Here is a 16,727-nt window from a genome sequence, read left to right as displayed (position 1 = left end):
ACATGGACATAGACTTCTCACAAAGTATGGGCGGGGCAACGTGCCCCAGTAATGTGCACATCATGCTGACGAGCTCTGCATGGTCACCTGTGCTGATCAGCTCACCACCCTGGCCAAACAGGAAATGAAATTCAAAATTTCATGGTCCTTTTCCTGTCTACCTGGCCAGTCAAGTATCAGAGGGGTAGCCGTGTTAGTCTGGATCTGTAAAAGCAGCAAAGAGTCCTGTGGCACCTTATAGACTAACAGACGTATTGGAGCATGAGCTTTCATGGGTGAATACTCACTTCGTCGGATGCATGCATGTATTCACCCACAAAAGCTCATGCTCCAATACATCTGTTAGTCTATAAGGTGCCACAGGACTCCATGCTGCTTTTACCTGGCCAGTGCATCTGAGTTGAGAGCGCTGTCCAGAGCGGTCACAATGGCGCACTCTGGGATAGCTCCTGGAGGCCAATACTGTCAAATTGCATCCACGCTACCCCAAATTCGACCTGGCAAGGCCGATTTCAGCGCTAATCCCCTTGTCGGAGGTGGAGTAAAGAAATCGATTTAAAGAGCCCATTAAGTCGAAAAAAAGGGCTTTGTCTTGTGGACGGTCCAGGGTTAAATCGAGGTAACGCTGCTAAATTCGACCTAAAATTGTAGTATAGACCAGGCCTGAGTGCTTAAGTGACTTCCAGCAGTTCACTGGTGTGACTTTCTTTAAAACATCATCAGCACACATATTTCTTGAATGGTTCTTATTCCCAAACTGGGTCTCTCTTACTGCCTGCTGCCATTATAGGTTTTCCCTTCTAGTGAGAGAATGGTATAGTAGATCTCAAATCAATGAAGGCTACACTCCGAAAGACCTCAAGACTTCTGGAATGTGCCGCAGTTTCACTTTTGTTTCTACTGCCTGTCCCTACCTTCTCACATTATCTCCAGACTTCTTCTCCTTGTCCAGATCTATTCCGCCCCCAACAATCTTCTATTCATTGAACTTCTTGAAACTTTGCACTTTTAGATAGAGGTAAGGGATTGACTCGGTTTACACAAATTTGCAGAGGGACAATAGGGTTGAGGTCTGTTATTTCTCACCTCTATATATTATTTATTTAAAAACATTTTTGCTGTTAACAAGCATGTTATCTCTGGCGACACAAATCCACAGTTTGAGAACTGCAAAACTAAGCATCTCTGATGGTATCTTCTAGACTGCGGACTGAGTCCCAATGGGTAGATAGAAAGATTAACCTAAATAATCTATACAGAAACCCCTGGAACCACATAAGATTGGGTCCCTAATCCATGAACTATTGGAACTCATTTACAAAACTGTTCTTAAACATTACATGAATATGTTGTCTCATACTAGAGAATTAGCATGTATAATCCCTATTCCATGTTAAGATATCTTTGAGCTATAATATATCTTTATCTTTAGATAGGGTTTTTCCTCAAAAAGCATTTTATCAAGAAATTTGATTTAAATAAAAAAAAATCATTGATTTTTATCCACCCTGCCTCCACTCCATGCCCATTCCTCATCCCAGTTCCAGTCTTCTCTATCTTGGCTTCCAGTCCTCGTTCCTGCCCTGGGCTCCTCATCCAATTTCTCTCAGTATGCTCCTCCTCCCTCCCACTGCCACATCCTGATCTCGTTTCCCTCCAGGATCATTGTCCCAGTCTACTCATTCCACCCTTTCCCAGGCCCAGCTCTTGTCTCCTCTGCATTCCAAATAAGCTGCTTCCTCCTCCATGCTGCCTGAGTGAACTAAAGCCTCTAAACAAAATGGCTTGTAAGACTCTTTTTTTTTTGATATGGGTGTGATAAATGAAGGGGGGGAGCTCCCTTTTATGAACAGCCAGTAGCTATAAAATCCCTCTGAGTAGCTGTTCTCTAATTGCTCTACCTGTAAAGGGTTAAAAAGTCTCACTGCTATGCACAGGTAAAAGGAAGTGAGTGGACACTTGGCCAAAAGAGCCAATTGGAAGGCTAGAATTTTTTAAAATGGAAAAACAGCTTCCCTTTTGTCTCTCTGAGGTTGTTCTCCTGCAGAAAAAAGACAGTGCAGTTATGCTGTAAGAAGCTTGGGGCCAGGTATGAAAAATTCTCAGTATTATACCTAGAAACTACTCATTTGAATCCCAGGTATGTAAGTGGATCAGGAAATGTCTAGGAAGACGCGATTAGATTTATCTCTTTTTATTTCTTTATGGCTTGTGAACTCTATGCTAACCCAAGTGCTTTTGTTTTGCTTGCAACCTCTAAGCTGGATCTCAAGAAAGCTATTCTTGATGCTTAATCCTTGTAGTTGTTTTTTTTAATCTAGCAAACGCCTAAATTCCAAGATGTATTTTCTTTTTCTTAATTAATAAAATTTACCTTTTTTAAGAACAGAATTAAATTTTTGTGTCTTAAGAGGGGTTGTTTAATTAGCTGGTGGCAACAGCTAATTTCCTTTGTTTTTCTTAACTCTTCCCTGGAGGGATGGTGAAAGGGCTTGAGGGTACCCACAAGAAGGAATTCCCAAGTGTGCCTTCCTGGGCTTTCAAAGGGGTTATGCACTTGGGTGGTGGCAGCTTCTACCAATCCAAGGTCAGAGAGAAGCTGTAACCTTGGGAGTTTAATACAAGCCTGAAGTAGCCAGTATTAATTTTTAGAATCCTTGCAGGCCCCCCACCTTCTGCACTCGAAATGCCAGTGTGGGGAATCAGCCTTGACATGGTGGCAGAGTGGTGGGATCATTTTGAACCAGAGGCACAGACCTCAGGATTTTAAAAAGACACATTTTTCCTTTTGGCAGCCTGCAAAGCCAAGGAGTTTTTTTTTTTCTTCTTTCATTTATTTGCTGCCTGAAGGAGAACAGGCACACAAAGGGTTCAGCTTGCAAAGCCAGGGAGTCCAACAAGCCGTTTATTTTTTTTTTGCCTAGCTTTGTGGCAATGAAATAGCTAGGCTAGAGTAGGGCAGCCCTGTGCATGAGGTTGTGGTCGGGCACCGAAACCCTAGAGCAACCAGGCTTCCCAAAGCGGCACGCCATGGAGAAGGCAGACCCAGATCAAGCCCAGACATCGAGCTCTATGACAGAAATGCAGGGAGGGGATGGGGGACCAGAGATTTCCCTGAAGGGAATGGTCAGCCCACCCCAACCCAAGATCCAGGTGCCAAGATGGAGGGAAGCCCTTAATCCAGACTGAGTTCTAACTGCGGAAGACAGGAATTTCTTCCTACAGATGAAGTGCTTGGAAGTGGAGGCGAAGCACTTGGAGGAGGAGACAGAGCTGAAGCGCCTAGAGCTGGAAAGGGCTAAGCTGGGTCAGCCAGGTAGCCCTAACTGTCGTCCTCCATGTACTGCTTCCCATTCCAAGAAATTCCCCACATACAAGGTAGGTGGTGATACAGAGGCCTTCTTAGAAAATTTTGAAAAGGCCTGCCTTGGGTTCAACATTCCTCCAGACCAGTATATGGTGGAGCTGAGGCCACAACTCAGTGGACCCTTAGCAGAGGTGGCAGCTGAAATGCCTAAAGAACACATGAACGAGTACCAACTTTTTAAACAAAAGGCCAGAATTAGGATGGGGCTAACACCTGAGCATGCCCGTCGGCAGGTCAGAGCCCTAAAGTGGAAACCAGATGTGGCATTTTCCTGACACGCCTACCACATTGTAAAAAAATTGGGATGTCTGGATATCAGGAGCAAGTGTTAAATCTCTGGAAGATCTGTCTCTCCTAATACAAATGGAGCAGTTCTTAGAGGGTGTTCCTGAGGAAATAGAAAGGCACATCCTAGATGGGAAGCCCAAAACGGTAATTGAGACGAGGGAGATTGGAGCCAAATGGGTGGAGGTGGCAGAGAAGAAGAAAGCTAGTAGCAGTTGATGGGTATACCAGAAGGGGCAACCTGAGATGACACCCCACCATCAGAGTCAGTCCAAGGCCCCATCTCACAAGGAGGAGCCCTCCACACAGCCAGGGAAACTCCAGATGCCCGCTCATCCCATCACCCTACTCTCCATCCACCCACCTCACCCCAGCCCACAGTCAGCTGGGCGATGCTTTAAATGTAATGAGCTCAGGCATGTGAAGGCCAACTGCCCCAGGAGCAGGGCTGGCTCCAGACCCCAGCGCGCCAAGCGCCTGCTTGGGGCGGCATGCCGCGGGGGGCGCTCTCCCTGTTGCCAGGAGGGCGGCAGGTGGCTCCGGTGGACCTCCCGCAGGCGTGGGAGGTCCACCGGAGCCGCGGGACCGGCGACCGGCAGAGCGCCCCCCGCAGCGTGCCGCCATGCTTGGGGTGGCGAAATTGCTAGAGCTGCCCGTACCCAAGAGCACCAACTGACTCATCACCCCGGGATCCCACCGAGAGCCTTCAGGCCCAGATATCTCACAAATACCCCCAGAGTGAAGGGAAACTCTGTGTGTGGGCAGGAGAAAGATTACAGGGTGGAGAGACACTGGAGCACAGGTGTCAGCTATCCACCAATCCCTGATGGACCCCAAATTCATCAACCTAGAGGCCCAAGTGACAGTGCAACCCTTTAAGGCCAACTCCTTTAACTTGCCTATAGCCAAATTGCCTGTCCAGTACAAGGGCTGGTCAGTAATATGGACTTATGCAGTCTGACAATTATCCCATTCCCATGCTGCTGGGAGAAGACTTAGCCAACCATGTGAGGCTAACAAAAAGGGAGGGGATAGTCACCCGCAGCCAGGCTAAACAGGCCCTCACACATAACTCCATTCCTGAGCCTCCTACAAGGACCCCATCTGGGTCCCCTGATACCACAGGCCCAGGGACTGAGCCAGAGGTGGGGGAACCAGACCAGAGTCTATGGCAGTGGTTGTAGATCCAGTTCCTGGGACCCAGCCAGAACCAGCCCAAGGATCGGAACTGGCGGAGCAGTGTTTGCAACCCCACCAGAGTTAGGGGAGCCAGCGCCAAAGGGCGCCACACAGCCTACACCAGCAGTTCAACTGGTGCAAGAGGCTCAACTGGAGCCTGAAATACAACTGGATAGCCCCCACTCTCGTGCTGGACTTCTGCCTGCATTTCTTTTTACTGCTGCAGCTCATTCCTTTGCTGATGTTTTGTTTTTATCAGAGGGTGTTTTTGGCTTTAAATTTAAAGAATGTTAAGTGTATCTCCCCTCTCTCGCAAAGTTCCCTTGCAAAATTCCCCTGTTAGCTGCTCCTGTTCACTAGCGCTTCTGGTTGCGTCAATCTGATGAAATTCAGTAAAGCCAAGTACAAAGTACTACACTCAAGGTGGAAAAATCAAACGCACAGCCACAAAATGGGGAATAACTGGCTAGGCAATACTCCTGAAAAAGATCTGGGGATTATAGTGGATCACTAATTGAGTGAGGGTCAATCATGTGATGCAGTTGCACAAAAAGGATAATATTCTGGCATGTATTAACAGAAGTGTTGTATATAAGACAGGAGAGGTAATTTTCCTGCTCTCCCCCACACAGATGAGGTCTCTGTTGGAGTGTTGTGTCCAATTCACTTTTAAGAAAAATGTGGAGAGAGTCCAGAGAAGAGCAACAACAATTATACAGTATGCTGCTGCTGTTTCTGAAAGACTATTGAACTTGTCATCAGAAAACTGGACAATTTACATGCACAACTTGATGGTTCTGAGTTAAAAGATTTCTTAAATATGTATATAAATGTAGAAATTAAAGAAATATGGGCAATGTACTTTGTGTGTGTATGGTTTGTATTGTCAATGGGTAATTAAATTGGTTCGGGATCCTTCAAGATGCAGTGTCATATAATGCAAGATCCTTTCCAGAAAATAAATATTAACAGGTAGTGGAAGAAGCTGCCAAGGGAAGCTGTAGAAAGTCTATCACTGAATGAGTTTAGTGCCAAGACTATATACTTATTCATTTTTTATTATGCATTAGAGGCGTAATGAAATCAGTCCTGCCATGTTGCACGACAGTGAACTAGATCTCTAACTTAAGAAGTTCCTTTCAATCAAAATGATTCTAATATCATGGAGTAATTTAATCTGCTATTTTCACTTAATAACAATAAAGCCCTGAAGCATCTTCAATACATTTATATTTAAGTAGTTGATGAATATTGTGTTAATATTTGCCTGTATGAAATCTTTGGTTTTATATCAACATCAAGCTGAGTCACTTACACTTGCTCTTCTTTAGGGTTGATTCAAATCTGGTATCAGTCACTAAGGAGAATATAATAATGTAATCATGGTCAGTAAGAGATGTTAAATGGAATTCATAGATTTTTAAATCCAGAAGGGACCATTGTGATCATCTAGTCAGACCAACTGTATAGAACAGGCCATAGAACTTCCCAAAAATAATTCCTAAAGCATATCTTTTAGAAAACGTCCAATCTTGATTTCACCAAGTTGGAAAAGTGTTTTTTTTATTTAAATATCGATGTAAATTGGTGCTTTCTTGCATGCTTTGGAATTTTGGGAAATCTGAATTAGCAGAAGCAAAATCTCAATATAGATACTTTCAATAATATTACTTGATACAATGTTTCTTTAGGAGTTTTCCAATTTAGATCACTTTTGCCATTCTGAATAGGCTAATAATTTTAATATGGCACCCAAAAGCGTGAAAGGCACTTCAAAAACATAAGATAACTCTCTGTTCCAAAGAATACTAGATTAAAAATATGTATTTTCTAGGGCTGTCAATTAATCACGGTTAACTCAAAAAAATTAATCACGATTAATTACAGTTTTAATTGCACTTTTAAACAATAGAATACCAATTGAAATTTATTAAATATTTTGAGTTTTTCTACATTTTTATATACTATTCTGTGTTGTAACTGAAATCAAAGTATATATTATTTTTTATTATAAATATTTGCACTGTAAAAATGATAAATAGTATTTTTCAATTCACCTCATACGAGTACCGTAGTACAGTCTTCGTTGTGAAAGTGCAACTTACAAATGAAGTGGTGTTTTTGTTATATAACTGCACTCAAAAACAAAACAATGTAAAACTTCAGCGCCTACAAGTCCACTCAGTCCTACTTCTTGTTCAGCCAGTTGCTAAGACAAATAAGTTTGTTTACATTTACAGGAGAATGCTTCCCTTTTCTTATTTACAGTGTCACCAGAAAGTGAGAACAGGCAAGGTATATACATACTAGATATGCTAAACATTCGTATGCCCCTTCATGCTTTGGCCACCATTCCACAGGACATACTTCCATGCTGATGACTATCATTTAAAAAAAATGTGTTAATTACATTTGTGACTGAACTCCTTGAGGGAGAATTGTATGTCCCTTGCTCTATTTTAGCTGCATTCTGCCATATATTTCATGTTATAGCAGTCTCAGATGATGACCCAGCACAGGTTGTTCATTTTAAGAACACTTTCACTGCAGATTTGAAAAATCGCAGATTGGTACCAATGTGAGCTTTCTAAAGATAGCTACAGCACTTAACCCAAGGTTTAAGAATCTGAAATCCCTTCCAAAATCTGAGAGAGATGAGGTGTGGAGCATGCTTTCAAAAGTCTTAAAAGAGCAATACTCCAATATGGAAACTACAGAACCTGAACCACCAAAAAAGAAAATCAACCTTCTGCTCGTGGCAGCTGACTCAGAAAATGAAAATGAACATGCGTCAGTCTGCACTGCTTTGGATTGTTATCAAGCAGAACCTGTCATGAGCATGGACTCATGTCCCCTGGAATCATGGTTGAAGTATGAAGGGACATATGAATTTTTAGTGCATTTGGCACATAAATATCTTGCGACACCGGCTTCAACAGTGCCATGAGAACTCCTGTCCTCACTTTCAGGTGACATTCTAAACAGGAAGCAGGCAGCATTATCTCCTGCAAATGTAAACAAACTTGTTTGTCTGAGCGATTGGCTGAACAAGAAGTAGAACTGAGTAGACTTGTAGGCTCTGAAGTTTTACAGTGTTTTGGTTTTGAGTGCAATTATATAACAAAAAACCCCCCTACATTTGTAAGTTGCACTTTCATGATAAAGAGATTGCACTACAGTACTTGTATTAGGTGAATTGAAAAATACGATTTCTTTTGTTTATCATTTTTACAGTGCAAATACTTGTAATAAAAGTAAATACACCTCAACCCGGATATAACGCGACCCGATATAACACTAATTTGGATATAATGCGGTAAAGCAGCGCTCGGGGGTGGGGGGAGGGCTGCGCGCTCCGGCGGATCAAAGCAAGTTCAGTATAATACGGTTTCACCTATAATGCGGTAAGATTTTTTGGCTCCCGAGGACAGCATTATATTGGAGTAGAGGTGTATAAAGTGAGCACTGTACACTTTGTATTTTGTGTTGTAATTGAAATCAATACATTTGAAAATGTAGAAAACATCCAAAATATTTAAATAAATGATATTCTATTGTTTAACAGTGCGATTAATCACGATTAATTTTTGTAATTGCTTGACAGTAGTATTTTCTTTTTTGCTGATTTTGCCTGTTACTTTGTATTCACCTGTTGTTTGACTAGATTTGACAAGAACAGATCAAAATCAAAATCTTTCACTTGATGAAGAAAATAAACTTTGCAGTATGTTGGTTTTGTACTAGAAGAATTGGTAGCATTAACACTGTTTTAACTTTTTTGTCTGTAGAATGATTGAGGAGAGTGGGAAGAGGAGAAGGACAATGGCAGAGAAGAGACAGCTATTCATGGAAATGAGTAAGTCACAGTGTTGCAGATAAATCGTCTGTATTTGTAACAGGGTGGCTTGTTGCTGGAGTGTGTGGGGCTGGCCAACCCTGATTACTGAAGAGGCATGCCTATGTTGGATAAGGTAATTCCCTATTAAGGGCAGAAGATGGCTGCAGTGAAGAGGGAAGATTAGGCAACTGCAGGAAGTAAGAGAGGCTTCTGCAGGGAAGACCCTAATATGCAGGGGTTTTGGAAGTTGCCAGGGTGGGGCTGCCAGAAGGATGTCAAACTGGGACAGAGGAAGAGTGCCATGTGGACCATGAGGATTGCTTGAATTACTTGTGTTATTAAACCAGCCCTGTGTGGGGATCCTGTTAGCCACATGAAATGCTGCATGGAGTTCTTAAGGGGCCTGCAAGAGTGGGGTTAACTGAGGTGGGGTACCTACAAAATATGTGGCCACAAGGATGTACTCAGTAAATAGTAACTCCGCTACAGAGTTTTAAAAGAAACTACAACAATATAACCATACCTTTTTTCACTCCAAAGAAAGAGTGGATTTATGGAACACTATACATTTATAATTTCAGTACTTGCAACCTTAGTGTTAGCAGTTTCTAAGGGAAACACTCAAGTCAGGAAACTCAGCCAGAGTTAAAGTTCTTATGTATCCCTAGTTCTTCCTCCTTTTTCCAGTTTTTATGGTATTCTTTAATTTACATGATCACATACTATTTTCTTTGAGTACTTGCTCATGTCCATTTCATGTTAGGTGTGTGCTCGCCACATGCACTGGTGCTGGAAGTTTTTCCCTCAACAGTATCCATAAGGGACTGGCTCTGGCACCCCCTGGAGCAGTGCATATGTGCCGCGGTATAAGGGGTGCCGCCGGCTTCTCCCACCCTCACCTTCTTGCCACCCAGTGACGGTGCTGGAACATCTGCTGCTTTGGCTAGTGTTATCTCATTCTCTGTTCTATGAACTCTGTAGGACTTGTAGTATAGTAGTAGGTAGTTGTTATTACAGTTAGTTACCCTTAGTAGTAGTTCTTGAAGTTCTTGTAGTCCCAAATGGGACTCAGCCGGGGGACTGGGCATGCCCCAGTCCCCAGGCTTTAAGCCCTGCAATCGCTGCAAACGGCCTAAGCCTGTCAGTGATTGACATACCAGCTGCCTAAGGTGCTTAGGCGAGTAGCACATAAATGACAAGTGTTGTATCTGCAAGTCCTTCAAACCTAGGACGAAGGAGGAGTGCGATATCCGTCTTAAAGTGCTCCTAATGGAGTCACCACTCACTCTGGTACTGGAACAGCAGTCCAACTCTGCTCCAAGCACCGTGGCCTCCATGCGCAGTGCTCCGCGGGCACCGTCCACAAGCTGGCACCGGTCTCCCTCCACAGCTCTGGTCAAGAAGCCAAAAAAGACTGAGGGGAAGATCTCCTACTTCCTGCAAGGGAAAGGAGAGGGCTGGGGCGAGCCAAGACCCGGGCTGGGCAGCTCAACGCCTCCTTCAGGAAGTCGGGTCCCAGCTCAAGTCGAGCAGTGCAGCCTATCCCATACTTCGCATGTGACTCCAGATAGAGGTGTAGGCCTTGGCCGACTTCAGGTGCCGTTGATGCCCGAAGCCTTTCAAACAGCTCAGGAGATCCTAACGCTCCTGGTGCCACCCACACTGGTTCCAGTGGTACCCCGGTCTCAGGGAAAACCTGTGCTGGGACCTATGCATGTGTCCCTGACTTAGCGGCATCGTTCCTCATTGAGAGGGACGTCCTGCCATTGCTCGACCACCTGAAGCCGTCATGCCTCAGGACTAGAGAGGCAGGCTCAGCGGAGTCCTCTTCGGTCCCTGCACCGGGGGTACCAATTGAGGGACTCCAGGTATTCCTTGCTGGTGGATTGGCACAGACCCTCTGAGGCACATGTCACCTGGTAAGAACTCTAGGACCAGTCTCCAATGGCTCGGGCCCAATCGGAGATCAGAGACCGCTGATCGCCGGGCTGTCATTGCCCGTCTCCAAGAAGGAGATCCCTCTACTCAGGAAGATCCAACAACCAGCCCATAGTTGCTCCCGGTCCCGTTTTACGTCCCAGTACTGGTTGAGTAGCGTGAGGTGTAGATCGCTGGGTGTCCACCGCAGATCTGCCAAACACCATCAGTCCCTGAGACTCCGACCAAGACGTCCATCTTGCTCGGATAGGTCGGCTTCTTGACATAGCAACCGGCACCGGTCAGACAAGAGCTACTGCTCCGCCCAATCCTGGTCGCCTGGTACTTATAGCTCCAGCATGGAGTGAGATTCCCTGATTGTGGGACAAATCCCAGTACCTGTGGTGCTGCCTACATCATCAGCACCGAATCCTGTCCTGTGGCCCCAAGCGCAGTGGCTGGCGCCATGGTACCCGTGGAACCCTTGGGGTTCACCCAACCTTCCCAGGCTGCCCGATCGGTGTCAGGAGCCTCGGAGGCCAGCGGCCTCGGTATCGCGTTCCCCTCCAGTGCTCGAGGGTTCCAGGGTTAAGACCCCACAAGTGCAGGAGGACCCAGGGGAGCAAGCTGCTGGACCACCAATGGACATGGAGGTTCCTGCAGCATTGGCATCATCCTCAGCCTTGTTTGGTGATGACATCACAGGGCACCCTCACCCAGACATGCCTTTCTCTAAAACATTGAGGAAGAGGATGCAGATGTCTCCGCAGAGACCACTGTGGAAACATAGACGGGTTTCTGCCAGGTCACTACCCCCAATGCCAACCCATGCTCTGGGTGAGCACCTATGATGTTCTGAGAAGCACCGAATCCCGAGCGAAGGAGACTGAGTCAAGGCACAGATGGCAGCATGCCTCCTCCATGGCACTGAATTTGCCCATAAGGGACCCAGTGCCGAGCATCTTCTCAGGAGCCATGCCTCTGCCCCCGGCACTGACATTGCAGTTGGCACTGGCTGCGCTGACTAAATCAACACTACATCTGACGGCACTGACATCGGCACCAATGAGAGCGCCACCATCGGTGTCGATGGCACTGACATCAGAATTGCTGCAGAATTTACTGCAACAAAGAGACTTGGTTGTGTCGTTGGCACCGCAGTCCCCACTAATTGATACCGAGGGCTCTCCTGTAAGTTATGGAGGAAATTCCCATACTTCTCATGGCATGGTACACTCGTCCAGTGATGATGATGATGATGTTGTGCAGGAACCATGCACTTTCTCGCCGCACCACTCATCACTGAAAGACCGACCAACCTGGAGCCAGATGGGTCCTAAATACCTCATAACCAGCTGGCCCAACTGTGGTACAGACCACTGTGGATGTATCCACCGATGGCCTTCCCAATGCAGTGGGCACATGGGGAACCCTGGGCAACTTACCAGGGCCTCAATCCAGGCCACCCACAGCTCACAGAGGCGAACTGAGGTTTAAATCTTACATCTCCCACCCCGCAACCAGCGGAGGCTCAGGAAGTAGGGGACGACACAGAAACAGCAACTCGTAACCAAAACAGATCTCCAAGTGTCTTTGGACGTCACGGACATGGCAGCCAGAACCACAGCCATAGTCATGCACTGGGCATCCTGTGTTACAATCCTCTGGCATACCTAAAGAACTCCAAACTAAGGTTGAGGACCTACCTTTCAACTGAGAGAAGCTCTTTTCAGACAAGACAGATGAGGTGGTCCACTCAATGAAGGACTCTCGAGCCACCCTTTGCACTTTGGAGATCTACGCTCCACCTGCGAAGAGAAGACGGTACCAGCCTTATCAGAAGAATAGGGATTCCTCTTCCAACCAAGAGAACAAAAGGGGCAATATGAGAACCAAAGACATCACCAACTATCATAGTGATGGAGAGCACCTCAAGTTCAACTGTCGACTTCTCTAAAGGCTCCGCCCAAGCCACAATTTTGAAGTTTTGGTCGAGGGTCTAGATGACTTTCCTCACCAAGCAGTGCTTTCACTTGATCTGTCTCCATGGTTTGGACATCGCCTTCGCCCATTCTACCACATCTGGGCATCAATAACAACGGACCAATGGGTGTTATAGATCGTACAATCGGGATATACCATCCCCTTTACCGCCCGACCACCTACCCTACCCACTCACCCCCATCCCTCTTCAAGGGCCCGTCTCACAAGCTCCTGCTACAACAAGAAGTCAATCATCTTCTACAACTAGGTGCCGCGGAATGAGTACCTTTGCAATACATGGGGAAGGGGTTCTACTCCCACTGCTTCTCGACTCAGAAGAAGAATGGAGGATGGAGGCCTATCTTGAATCTCAGGAAACTGAACAAGTTCATATGCATTCAAAAGTTCTAAATGGTGACACTGGGCATGATAATTCTAGCGCTGCAAAAGGGGGACTGGTTTTCAGTCTTCAACTTCCAAGATGACCTCCAATATTTTCATATTACTATACACCCCGTTCACAGGAAATTCCTGCATTTCACATTAGGATACAAACACTTGCAGTAAAGAATACTACCTTTTGGCCTATCTACCGCACCCAGAGTTTTCTCCCAAAACCCTAGCGGTAGTAGTGGCACATCCACACAAACAGGGAATAATGATTTTTTCCTACCTGGATTGTTGCCTTCTTAAAGTCCCAACTCAATAGGAAGCAATGGACTCAGTCCAGACAATGATCACACTATTCAGGGATCTAGGACTACAGATAAATGAATGAAAATCCACTCTAGTCCCTGTCCAACAACTGGACTTCCTCAGGGTACATCTCAATGTCATAGAAGCCAAGGAATCCCTGCCCCTGAACAGATTCACAACTCTGACAAACCTTATCTCAGAGGTAAGAGTCAGTCCCCAAATACTGGCTCATACTGTCCTGCAACTGCTAGGACACATGGCAGTCACATTATTTGTGGTATGACATGCAAGACTACATATTCACTGCCTACAGGGCTGGCTGAGCTCGGTATACATATCCAGCAAGCACAGCCTTCACAAAAGACTTAAAGTACCACCCCATATCTTGGACTCTCTACACTGGTGGACAAGACCAGAAAATGTATGCATGTATATCCTGTTCCAACAGGAACCCCCATCAATAGTAATCACGATGAATGCCTTGCTGATAGGGTGGGGCGCCCATATGCACCTGCGCACGGTTCAAGGCAAATGGTCTCCTGCAGAGATTGTTACTCATCAATCTCCTAGAACTATGCGCGGTCCATAATGCCTGCAGACACTTCCTACTGCACATAAAAAATGAATCCATTTGCATCATGACTGCAACATTGCCTGCATGTTTTACATCAATCGACAAGGGAGTGCTCGATCTCACTCACTATGCACCAAAGCATGAAACTGTGGAACTGGTGCATGCACCACAACATAAACATTTCAGCCTCCTGCCTTCTGGGCTGTCAGAATGTGATGGAGGACATGCTAAGCAGGTACTTCTTTCATGGTCTCAAAAGGGAAATGAATGGGAGAGTTTTGCTCTTCATTTTTCGCCGGTGGGGCACTCCCCTCATCGACTTGTTCTCATCGCGCTTGATACACAAGATACAAATAGACCAAAGGCCAGAGTTATCCCAACATGGTCCAGACAAGCATGGTACCCTTACCTGATGCACATGGCAATATGCGACTCTTGAGCTTTCCCTCGTCGTCTGGACCTGCTGTCTCAGAACAACGGTCACGCCCTTCACCCGAATCTGGAGAAACTCCACCTACACGTTGGGAGGGGAGGGGTAGCTCAGTTGTTTGAGCATTGGCCTGATAAACCCAAGGTTGTGAGTTCAATCCTTGAGGGATCGGGGGAGAGAGGGAAGGACAGTACCTGGTCCTGCTGTGAAGGCAGGGGACTGGACTTGATGACCTTTCCAGTTCTATGAGATAGGTATATCTCCATATTAAAAAATGTGGCTCCTACATGGTTCCATCACGGCGAACTAACCTGTTTGGAACAAGTTAAACATGTTACTAAATAGCAGGAAAGTGACCACATGTAATACTTACCTTCAAAAATGGAAGGGATTCTCCTTCTGGTGTCAAGAAAAACATTTGATGGCCTCCACAGCACCACCACCATTAGTGTTAGAATACCTGCTGGAGCTGAAAGGCTCGGGTTTAGCAACGAACTCAATCAAAGTCCATCTCGCAGCCATTACTACATTCCATCATGACATTTACAGGAACTCGATCTTTGCACACCCAATTACTGAACGCTTCCTCACGGGTCTCCAGAACATTTACCTAGAAGTTTGCCAACCTACCTCATTCTGTGATCTCAATCTGGTGTTGAAATGCCACACTGGACCACCATTTGAACCCTTAGTCATCTGTTCCCTGCTGCATTTATCCATGAAAGTGGTATTTCTGGTCACTTTTACTTCTGCCAGACGGGTGAGTGAGATTGGGGCGCTCATGGCTGATCCTCCCTACACAATATTCTTCAAAGACAACGTCACGCTACGTCCACACCCAGAATTTCTACCGAAAGTAACATCATCCTTTCATATGAACCAACCAATCCATTTTCCATTAGCATTTTACCTGGAAAGGGCCAAGCCTTTCCAGAAATGTCCTAGACTTTTCATTTCTACTACTAAGCGTTTGAAAGGCTGTGTAATATCTATTCAGCGATTGTCTAAATGGATGTCCACATTCATTCAGCAGAGTTATCGTATTCGGAACATGGATCCTTCTATGCACATCAGAACGCATTCCACGTGATCTTTTTTCTACCTTGATAGCGTTCCTTAACAATGTTCTGATATTAGAGATTTGTAGGGTGGCCACTTGGGCCTCTGTCCACACATTCACTGAGCACTATGCAATCACTCAAGACTTCAGGGCTGATGCCATAGTTGGCCTAACTGTACTTACCTGTACGACTCAAATGAATCCGACGTCCCTCCTGCCTTCTGAGGGGCACTGTTCTACATTCACCTGAAGTAGAGCACCTCTTCTGAAACTGTATTCCACTTCACAGAGTTCACTCCTTCCAAGTGGCAGGCCTATGCCTCTACTCCTCTTTGGGGTGGGATCTCACAATCCAACCACTATCTGGGTCTGTGAGTTACACCTCCCTGATTCCAACTATTACCTCCTAGCAGATCCAACTGAGCTTGGACCCTGCCAAAGTTCTCTTTTGGGAGCCTGTGGACAGTAACAATACGTAGTGACACAGAAGCAGTTTCTTCAAAACGAAGAGCTGGCCCCTTTAAGGGGAATCTGGACCCATAAGACATAAGTTAAGTCCAAAGCAGACTGTGAAGAGCTACAAAGGGATCTCACAAAACTGGGTGACTGGGTCTGAAAATGGCAGATTAAATTCATTGTTGATAAATGCAAAGTAATGCACATTGGAAAACATAATCCCAACTATACATATAAAATGATGAGGTCTAAATTAGCTGTTACCACTCAAGAAAGAGATCTTGGAGTCATTGTGGATAGTTCTCTGAAAACATCCATTCAATGTGTAGCGGCAGTCAAAAAAGCGAACAGAATGTTGGGAATAATTAAGAATGGGATCGATAATAAGACAAAATATCATATTGCCGCTTTATAAATCCATGGTACGCCCACATCTTGAATACTGCGTGCAGATGTGGTCGCTCCATCACAAAAAAGATATGTTGGAATTGGAAAAGGTTCATAAAAGGGCAAGAAAAATGAGTAGGGGTATGGAACGGCTTCCATATGAGGAGAGATTAACAAGACTGGGACTTTTCAGCTTGGAAAAGAGATGCTAAGGGGAGATATGATAGAGGTCTATAAAATCATGACTGGTGTGGAGAGAGTGAATAGGGAAGTGTTGTTTACTCCTTCTCATAACATAAAACCTACGGGTCACCACATGAAAATAATGGGCAGCAGGTTTAAAACAAACAAAAGGAAGTATTTCTTCGCACAACACACAGACAAACCATGGGACTTTTTGCCAGTGGATGTTCTGAAGGCCAAGACTATAACAGGGTTCAAAAAAGAACTAGATAAATTCATGGAGGATAGGTCCATTGATGGCTGATTAGCCAGGATGGGCATGGGTAGAGTCCCTAGCCTCTGTTTGCCAGAAGCTAGGAAAGGGCGATGGAT

At 45.4% G+C, this 16,727-nt stretch overlaps 1 protein-coding gene across 8 annotated transcripts in view; it reads left to right on the top strand.

The window, feature by feature from the left end:
- Nucleotides 1–16,727, top strand: part of DTNB (dystrobrevin beta) — a 354,166-nt gene that overhangs the window by 19,064 nt on the left and 318,375 nt on the right. For all 8 annotated transcript variants that reach the window (XM_045010065.1, XM_045010062.1, XM_045010063.1 and 5 more), the window contains exon 2: nucleotides 8,620–8,687. In XM_045010065.1, the coding sequence (XP_044866000.1) occupies nucleotides 8,621–8,687 (67 nt within the window). In that variant the 5' untranslated portion in view covers nucleotide 8,620. The remainder of the gene's footprint in view (nucleotides 1–8,619; nucleotides 8,688–16,727) is intronic.

This window comes from Mauremys mutica, chromosome 3 (genome assembly GCF_020497125.1).
Source record: "Mauremys mutica isolate MM-2020 ecotype Southern chromosome 3, ASM2049712v1, whole genome shotgun sequence".
NCBI lineage: Eukaryota > Metazoa > Chordata > Testudines > Geoemydidae > Mauremys > Mauremys mutica.
The sequence above is the reverse complement of the archived record's forward strand: the minus strand, read 5'-3'. Positions and strand labels throughout refer to the sequence as shown.